Source organism: Branchiostoma belcheri, unplaced genomic scaffold (genome assembly GCF_001625305.1).
Source record: "Branchiostoma belcheri isolate BF01 breed outbred unplaced genomic scaffold, Haploidv18h27 scaffold2, whole genome shotgun sequence".
NCBI classification, from domain to species: Eukaryota; Metazoa; Chordata; class Leptocardii; order Amphioxiformes; family Branchiostomatidae; genus Branchiostoma; species Branchiostoma belcheri.
The window spans coordinates 1,447,403-1,457,499 of record NW_017803490.1 but is presented as its reverse complement, the minus strand read 5'-3'; the positions used below and the strand labels follow the sequence as shown (position 1 = coordinate 1,457,499).

Genomic DNA, 10,097 nt, shown 5'->3' with positions numbered 1-10,097 from the left:
TGTAGTTTTCTCACTTGCTTTCTTGTGTGTAACATGTATATCTGCATGTTACCATGTAACTCTTACTATGCCATGCTACATAATATTGCCATTATTTGTGAAAGTTACCAAGTTAAGATATATATTATACAAAAGTCATGGAAGTTGAGAATTGCTAGAAAGCAAGGATGTGTAAGAAATCATTACAGTGCATCATTCTGCATACAATTGCAACCATGTGCTATACATCTTTCCCTCTCCAAGTGAAATTAGGTATTGTTCTATAAAGTTGACTCAAGAAGACAGTAGTTAGATTTTTTACACCATTCTTGTTTTATCTGGTCTTGAGTTTTAAAGGTGATTTTGGTGAGATAGTGTCAGTAATAGTTATCAAGACTTAAAATTACCATTACTTGTAAGTTGTCACCACAGAGACATTGTATGGTGTAACTAAGTATATTTGAAAGCCAAGTAGATCACTTTTCTAGATCACTTTTGTCTAGATATTTTTGATATTTCTTGATACATGCTTTGAAATTGGTAATTTTACAGTACAGTATGTATAATGATATCTTAATTTTGTGACAAACCTTATATGATGACAGGCCTAGGATACAGTTATGGGTAAATATACTTAGTCTACTGGTAGTTATTAACATCTTGATGATTTTTACTTCAAACTTAACAAGTGGTTCTTCATCTTGTATACTGGTATAAGGAATTTTTAATCGTGGGAGACCTACTTTGTATATATTCATAGTATTATGATATGATCTTTTCTGAATCAGGTAGTCATCTGCTCAGTATATTTTGTACAAGAATCATTTTTGATAATAATGATACAGCAAGAAGGTAGTTATTATATTATTCACCTGCTGTGCAGATGGAACCAACAATTTATTATAAGAGAAAAAGCTGCACACATGTTACAGTTGCTGTAGTGATTGAGGGAATGTTGGCATAGATGCTCGCTTAGGTAAATGAAATAGGTAACGAAGGCAGCAACTCATTGTGTGGTGTACATGTACTAAAGTCTTTCTTTATTTGTGAAGGAAGTTTGAATCAAAGTAAACAAAAGTCATACATGAATTTCAATTTAGAGCATTGCAATCAGTATTTCAGTTGGTATGTTACATGTATGTTGATCTTGAAAATACAACGTACATGTACCAACATGTACCAACATACAATTTACATGTACCTATAAATTTAATGTACAAAACTTGTAGTCTTCTTGTATTTCTTAATCTTTCTCTGCCTCTCTTATCCCCAGATATGGTTTCTTGAGATTTGTGGAGACTTGTACTGTACGTTGTACTCAAATTGAGAACCCAGATTTCCATGCTTTGTAATATGTGTCTGCACTGTGATATTTCTTCTGATAGCTAAATACATGTAGCTAAATAAATGACACAATTATTCACACTGCCTGTTGTGTTCGTGAATTACATGACTGATTTATTATTATTGTTTGCACCTACTACTACTACTACATGTACTTGGCACTGAAATCTATGATATTATTAACATCTATACATGTATGCTAGACAAGTGTATAACATACTTTTATAGTGTATGCTCTTTTTTTGATAGAAACTAGTCTAAACTTTTCTACTGCCAATTACCTAGTAAGAAACTTTCTATGAATCTTTAATAAGTTAAGTTTTTAAATGTAACATAGTATAGTATGAAATTAATTTGACCATTTCTTTCAAAATGACATCTAAAAGTTGATTTCTAGTTTTGTTTAGTAATGACCACATACCCAGGTCCGTCATTTGCCCCAGCCTGGCCACTGTTGTCCTTACCAGAGTTAAACGAACCTCCACCTCCTCCACAGCTTTGCAAACAAAAGTCCCCCAAGCCACCACCAGAATACCCCCCTCCCCCACCTCCCCCACCACCAAACCCATAACTCCCTCCCCCTCCACCAAACCCACCATCAGCATTATTGTGTGCACCTTGTCCTCCAACCCCACCATTTGTAAAAGACTTGCCTCCTTTTCCACTTTGACCATAACTGTTTCCACTGGAATTCAGCCCGCCACCACCCCCACCACTACCTTGTGTATAGTCATTATATTGTGCTCCACTTCCATTATTTCCCCCACTACTTTCACGTCCTCCATAACTCTTGTTACCACTTTGAGACACAGAGCCGTCAGACTGTGGGTTGTGAGTCTGTAACCCTGCCCCTCCTCCCCCACCCCCAGCAACAATGAGCAGCCTTTCTTCATTATCTGGTGATGAAATGGTTACAAATGTACCACCCCCTCCTCCTACACCTGCTCCTGATTTGTTCTCTGCACCTTCTTGTCCCACCAGGATCTTTAGACCTTCTCCTGTGGAACAAGAAAAAATGTAATCATTATGATTTTATTCAGAGGTCTTTTATTTTGTGAACAAATTAACAACATGGTTCATTACCTTGGGATGTTAAAAGGTCCAACAGGTGCTATAGCTACATTTTGTAAATATGTCAAACCTTGTGTAAGCTGGAATGTTCCCTTCTGCACAGCACCGCGTCCTCGGGCAGACTTCGGATCAAAAGGTCCCCAGCCTGCTGCAGCTCCTGAGGAAAATGGTAGAAAAGAAACAGTTGTGTGAAAAGCTGAACCAACTTGCTAACGTTAGTCTTACATATAGCTCCTTTTTCTATACATGTATAAAGCACAATAAACATGGAACATACATGTAACTACAGTACATGTGCCATCAACATAGAAGCCCTCACCTGCTGCCTCTATGGTGTATGTTCCTGTCTCTGGTACGGAGAAGTGTTGTATCCCGTCATGTAGTGTCACCAGATGTTCATACTGTTGTCCCTTGTAGTGGTTCCCCAGGGTAGCGGGGCCCAGACGACCCGTGGCTCCCAGGGTGGTGAACTTCATACACACACCAGTTTGGTCCTCTGCAGTTTCATCTTCAGCAACAGCTTTATCTGCAAAATAAAAGATGAATTGTTTTGCTTCACTACAATTTTAGGANACCAATAGTATCCTGGTACCAAACCTATTTTAGCAGCTGTCTCTTTTGTCTTACATAGAGAATGAAAGAGACTTGGCAGCTAGTTTAGGTTTGGTACCGAGCTAGACCAAAAAAACTCACATGGTATCTTAACCATTAGTTAGGCCACACTGACTTAATTTTATGGATGACATCCTCTGAAGACCACCAAACTAGTGTGTGCGGGCGAATAGAAAAAAAGTCTGGTCAAAAATAAAATGCTACAGTGACTAAACCATGTGCACAGGAATATAAAGCTGGTATGGTGAACTTGCGGCAGTACACAGTGACATGTATGACATGCCGGCACATGCTGGGTTTTTGTGGAATTTATGAATCAGCACTGTACATACATGTATATACTGAGGTCTTCAGTCATAAAGCTTTGTTAGCCTGGGTGCCACCACATCGGCTCCGTATTGTCGCTAACTACCATGGACTACCCAGGGCTAGAGCCAGGCCAGAGCCTCGGAGGATATGATTCTTTTTTTTTTTTTTTGAGAACAGGCGAAAATCAATGCACGTGCAGATGTCATCTATAAAATTAAATCGGTTTGGCCTTATGAATTCATAACCTGTTAACTGTTTTTATGACACAAGTAATTCAAGTATGGAAGCTTACCAGTAATGCTGGAGGTTGCACCAACAATGTCGCCCAGGTTGACTTGCTTCTTCATCCTCTTCATCTGGGGATGAAACGTGACGTCACTGATGTCATCAGGAATGTTAGGAGTTGGACCTTTCAGCAGAGACTCTAGCCGTGCTGTGACGTCAGAGTACACGTTCATGACGTCAAAGTCACTGCCATGCTCCACGACTTTCTGCGAGAAGTCCACGGTGCTGGACAGACAGCCTAAGGTGCTCTCAACACTGTCTGCCGTAGCAGAGAGCTGCTTGGAACGGGTTGCCGTGTCGGCTGCTAACTGTTCCTCAAGTTCTCTCTGCTTGTCTCTGACAAGACCACTCAAGTACTTGATCTCATCCTCGGCAGCTGAAGTGATGCCCTCTGCAGCTTTCTTATTCTTCTCATCTAGTTCAGCTTGCTTCTTGGCTAGGAGACTTGCGATAGCTCGGTATTCGTCGATCTTCGGCTTGGCAGCTTCTAGTGTGTCCTTGATCTTCACCCTGAAGTCATCTACGACGTTTGACAGGTAGCCGTACTTGTGGTCCTTGTGCTGCAGTACCGTGCAATCTCGGCAGATGGGGCGCAGGCACGTCTCGCAGAAGAACTTCAACTTCTCGTCCTCGTGATTTGGGCAGATCGGCAGAGATCTTGACTTGAGGGAACGCGTCTTGGCGAGGCGCTTTTCCTTAAGCTCTGCCACGCCGATGACTTCATGCTCGCGTGTGCGTTTGGCTCGACGGTGAGTACGAGCACAATCGTCACACAAGAACTCTTCACAGATCTCACAGCCACCGGTTGATACTTCTTCGCAAACATCGCAAGGAATTTTGTCATCCTCCTTGCTTACCAAACTCTTTTGAGCCTCAACAGTGTCCCTCAAGCTCAGGACAAAGAAGTTGTCTTTGAGCCCGCCAAGACCGCCCTCCAAAAGCGCGGTTTCGGTCCGACACGTTGGGCACGGAAACTGTCCCTTCACGTCACTTTCCTTCGCCAAGAACTTCTCCAGACAGCCCTTACAGAAGGTGTGAAGACACGGCAGGATCTTGGGGTCCTTGTAAGCCTCCAGGCAGATCGCACACTCCAGAAAGTCGCCAGAAATCTGGCTAAGTATCGCCTCCGCCATTCTGGAGTTTCCGCGAAGTTCATGAACTTTGACCTCCTGCGTCACATTTTTGGCGCGTTTTTTTTTAAATCTCCAAGCAGATATTTGGAGTTGTGTACAACCGTGTCAGAACGGACTGGAGTTTTTTTTACCCAGACCTGTTGGCAATCTTTAAATAGCTCATGTTGAAGTTTGTGTGGTTCAATGCACCAAGGACATTATACACAGATAATGTCATTGATTCTACATTTGTACATTTGTACTGGTATTTTGTCTCTGAAACCTGTAATGTTAATATACAAATACTAGTATACAAGTTTTCTGATTCTTTCATCAGTGTAAAAAAATCACATAAGAGTAAATTTATGTGATGCATCTTTTATTTGTATTTTTATTATTGAATAATGACAAAGAATAATCACCCTTTAATACAAAGTATTACAAATACAATGTACTTTTGTACAAAGTCAACAACTAGGATTTCTTGATCTTTATGAAAATCTTAACAACCTCCATCCATGTCAAAGACTACCCACAATAATAGAATAATCCATTCATAATTTTTTTTTTAGACCATGGTTAGACAAACCAGATTTGTGAAAATGACCTCTTTATATGAAAAGATTGCTTTGGCTGCTGTTGTCATACATATTTCTCATTACAAACATAGATGAATTAGTACAAAATATGACCAAAGTCTCATTTCCAGAAGTGAAAAATTGCTTAAGTACAACCATTACAAAACTACGGTATTCCCTCAGTTGGAAGGATCTATGATCTTCTTCAGTATTGAGTTCACCACGTCCATGGTTTCATCCTGGACAAGAACAATGTCGTACAACTCTGTAAATGTGTCCAGCCTCTCCAGATGGGCATTCAGGTATCCGATCTTCAGAACGTTCTCCACGTTTGGCACCCCATCCGCCATTTGTAGATCACCTGGCGAATCTCCGAGAAGAATGACGTTGCTGCGCTCGGGTTGTTCGGTGAAGTAGCTCTCGTCCGGTAGCACGCTCTTGTTCTTGTTGAAGATGTGGATTAGCGGGTCGTGGAAACCCACCAGCTTCCCGGCGGCGTCGAATTTCATGAAATTTGAGACAACGCGGCAGTTGGGGTACACCACGTCGTATTTGGCGAACATTTGTTGAATGATGTCACCGAGCCCTGCCGAAAACACGAGCAGCGGGATGTCGTGTTGGTGAAGCGTGCTCATGAACGCGTTACAGCCTTCCCGCAGCGGTGGGCTGGTAGTGTGTACGGTGGACGTGATGTCTTGTTTATTCAGATTGGACGTCAGGAAGATGTCGTGAATCTGCGTCCAGAAATCCACCATCAGTTGGACCTTCTCAGACATAGGGATGGTCAGGGAGATCTCTTTCGGGTAGTAGTAATCCACCACCTTTCTAACCTTCAACCTGGTTGGTTCGGAAAGAAGGTTGGAATCGGCGATGACGTCGTGACTCATCGGACATCTTATGCCGTTGAAGGCGTAGCGACTGAGCGTCTGGTCGAAATCGCTGATGACGCGTAACTTCTGCTTCCCGGCGAACACCAGGCTGGATAGTGTCTGCTCCACGCGGCTAGCATCAGCGATGTGGATGTGGTCTTGTTCAACCAATCGCAGAAGGCGTAGCATCGATGTACTGGACATCTTAAGTATCCTCATGCACAGGGCTCACGACCAACCAGGCAACCTATTAAAAGAAACGTAGACATGAGAATGAAATCTCCAATTAAAAAGAAATCGCAAGAAAATACAGTGTTCCAATTGTTTCTTGATGTTGTTGTTGTCCTTGTTTAACCTCTAATACTTAGGTCACATTTCCAAACCGGGGCCGGGCAGTCTTATAGAAAGAAAAGTATGACATAGACAAAAAAACACCAAAAAATTGAAAAAATTAATACATTTGTAATAGCAAATAATTGCGAATACTATTGATATTGATTATTGATTTTTCCTTAATCGGAACAGCCCAGCCGGGCCCTGGTTTGAAAATGTGACCTCAGCATAAATAGTATTTTTGCTTTTTAAATTAAAGCTCCTTGGTTTGTTGTAACGCTTGCCTATTGTATGATTGTAAGCCATTATTGTCAGAATTTCTCAGAAATACCCCCGCCTTCACCTATCCATATCAGGCTCTGGCATGTGGCAGAAAATAAGATCAACAGATACTATACTATGTGCAACATACGTGCAAACCATTACGTGATGTGTTTTGTAAAGTCCAAAGGCCCCCCTACCGATTGTTAGTTAACGTTTCCCACTTTTCGCCCCGCCCCCTCCCTCCATGATTTTCCCCGATTTTGGCACACGGCAGGCATCCTAATCGGGGCAGTACTTACCTTCAGGGATGGAGAATCGTTAAGCTGGAGGTTACCTGAGGCAAAACGCTACAAATGCAGAACATCGAACTAAAAAAATCGCGAAAATGTTGTGCACGTACAAGTCTACTTCCTCGTGAGCTAGGTCATGACCTCTGGACTGTACCAAAATATTTTAGGTAAATTTGTCGGTCACGGTTTTAGTCAATGGCCACCCATTTTGAATAGCTTACTTATTGGATTTGAAATGACTAATGATATTTTATAAGTGAGTTATGAGGTTTTAAGTTAACCCTAATTGCTACTTTCATTGTAAAGCTGTATGAAATTGTTGAATATACACCCCTACAAACTCAATGGATACGTCTGACGCATGTAAATGTTACCCTGCAGTTTGGAGACAAATCGCAAGAGGCCACTGCTACACGGTCCATTGGCCAGGCTTCTATGGTTGTATAGCCCAGTCAAAAGCTAATTACACTGTAATTTGACAAAATACACTGTATTTTTGACCGAAAACAGTGTATTACAAAGAAAACAGTGTATTGCAGGCAGATTACACTGTAATAGACAAATACGGCGTTTGTAAGACAGAATACAGTGTATCTGAGGAATTCACTGTATCGCAGCCAGTACACTGTAACGTCCCTCCAATACACTGTAACGCCTCTCCAATACAGCGTAAAAGTCAATACACTGTGACGCCCCTCCAATACAGTGTAACAGTCACGACAGTACACTGTGATGGCTCTAATACAGTGTTACACTGTAATGATCCCAATACGCTGTAATGATCCCTACAGTGTAATAGACTCAATACACTGTTATGATCTCATTACACTGTAATAATGCTCAATACACTGTAACAAGAAATGCGGATGGAACCTTGCAGTACCGCTTCGTTCCGCCAGTCAGAATGCAAGCACAAGGGGACTTGGGGATCACCAGGCGTGCTTGTGCTTACGTACAGACTAGAGTCATTAAAAAGTGCTTGATGACCCATATAAAAAATGTCGATCATTCTGTCACTTAGGGGAGAGGTCATCAGTCAAGAATTCGGAAGAGTTTGGAAGCCCTTGCCAGAAATGTTTCAATATTTCTAGCCTCCACAGTTGTTTGGGGTAAGGAGTTCCAGTCATTTACCGTTCGTGGCAGGGACGACGCTGCTCGATACTGAGTCCTGCCCCAGAGTTGTGCAATTTGTTGGTCATGCACCCGTCTCTAATATGTAATGGAGCAGGATGGAGTTTGCCCCTGAGCCCATCTGTACAGACAGTGTTGTGCTGCATTTGGTGGTCGCCCCCACCATTTATGTTGATTTGATGGCGCCATTGATAAAAGTCAAAGTTGGTGGACTAGACTTCGTCATAATCTTGGGTGTAAATTTGTACCACGGTTTTACCTCTTGTATAGTTTTGTCATATGATTGAAAAAAGCAAAAAATTATTTCCAAAATCCATGTTGCTTGTCTTTATGCGAGTGAGACACACATTCACGCAACTTCATTCCTTCACCATGTTCTCAGAGGGTATACTCAAAATCTTCATTTGTGGTAAGAAATAAGCATTGTGTGCAGGCTAACGGGATACATCCATCTTGCCAGATATTCGTCTTAATACCTTATAATCCTGTAGTTTTCAAGTTACCTTCTAAAAGTATATCAAGGTTTGATGGACACACCAGTACACGTTGCGTTAATTTAAGGAATATGAGTCCGAATCATTACTAATTACACCGAAAAAGTCATTACTGACTGTGGGAGATGATTATTAAGGGGCACTCATCACCAATAAATATCAAATTATTTCTAAAATAAAACTGCTCCTAAATCCGAAGCGAGAGCGTGAAAACAGGACCAAAAAAAAAAGATGCCTACATTTGAAAATACTAAGGGATGAAAATGTTAGGCTACAAATTGAATGAGAAAACAGTGTAACAGCCAACAAGTCTTTTATTTGTCATGCACCAGCAATAAAACAGTGGAATAGTAGATTAACTCGTTTGTCAATCAGACTTTACAAATGAAGACGTAGACTAGCACTATCATCATCTTGGAATGTAAATGTAAAAGATGTCTACAGTTCTCCTATCTCATAATATCTACTGAGCCTGAAGCTTCACATTAGTGCTTCTAACATTTTAGCTATATCACAACAACAACAACAGTCATCCTCTCAGTTTCTCAGTTATTGGATTGTAGTTGATGGACTATTTATTTGCTTTACATATTTTCTGATTAATGCCAACTCTTGATTCCCGGATTTTAGCAGGAATTCAATGGAGCGAGTGTGCTATATAAAAAACACTAGCATCCTATGAAAAGATCCAAAAAACTACCATAGAAACAACAATGTTAACAGTCATACAGTTGTACTAGGCTGGTTTGTACAACAAATTGAGGCACGTGGATTGGCTTGAGCTAAATAGGAACCGAATTAACATCCAAAGGTGCAGATCAGAAGGTGACTTCAATCTCAGCTTGAAAGGAAGGTTGTCAGCGACCGAATGCCACTCAGAAGTTCAACCTCTGCTTGAGTGTCTCCTTCAGGCTCGCTCAGACCTTGAACTATTTGCCTTTAGGTTGTTCTCCTAGACACTGATACTGTCAATAGAAGAGTGCAGAATACATCCAAGTCAGTAAACACACTTTGCTTCAAACCATCAAGGTTACCTCCATGTTCAAACAAGGATTGATATCTCATGCAATAAGGATCCAAATTCCTGATGAAATATCTACTTGGATTTTCAGCAACAGTATCCTAATTCTTACCTAGTGGAAAATGGTGTTGTTAACCTACAGACTGACAGAGTGGTTTGGACTTACATGGAACATTTATTCATGCAATGTGTCTTTGTTAGTACAAATGTATGACCAGCTGCTGTCCATCTCCTCTCTGAGCCTTGCCATGGCTGACTGCCTCTTTGCAAGCCTGGTTCACCCTGGTCACACCAAGGGCCAATAACATGCAGTATGAAAGCCTGTGCCAACACTAGTAACCTCTCCACCAGACATCCTCTGCCCTACAGTGTCAGGATTCCGGACCACCCCTCACCATCGTTTGG

The 10,097-nt window shown here is 41.4% G+C and overlaps 1 protein-coding gene and 1 pseudogene across 1 annotated transcript; both read right to left on the bottom strand.

The window, feature by feature from the left end:
• Positions 1–1,569: 1,569 nt before the first annotated feature.
• LOC109468353 (keratin, type I cytoskeletal 9-like) lies at positions 1,570–4,896 on the bottom strand. The gene is made up of 5 exons (XM_019766601.1): positions 4,871–4,896; positions 3,608–4,803; positions 2,714–2,920; positions 2,465–2,551; positions 1,570–2,321 (listed from the first exon to the last, which is right to left on the bottom strand). Exons 1-5 carry the CDS (start codon positions 4,894–4,896, stop codon positions 1,717–1,719), a joined length of 2,121 nt encoding a protein of 706 aa, XP_019622160.1. The 3' UTR covers positions 1,570–1,716.
• Positions 4,897–5,173: 277 nt separating this feature from the next.
• LOC109468740 lies at positions 5,174–7,205 on the bottom strand (annotated as a pseudogene).
• Between the last annotated feature and the right edge of the window lie 2,892 nt (positions 7,206–10,097).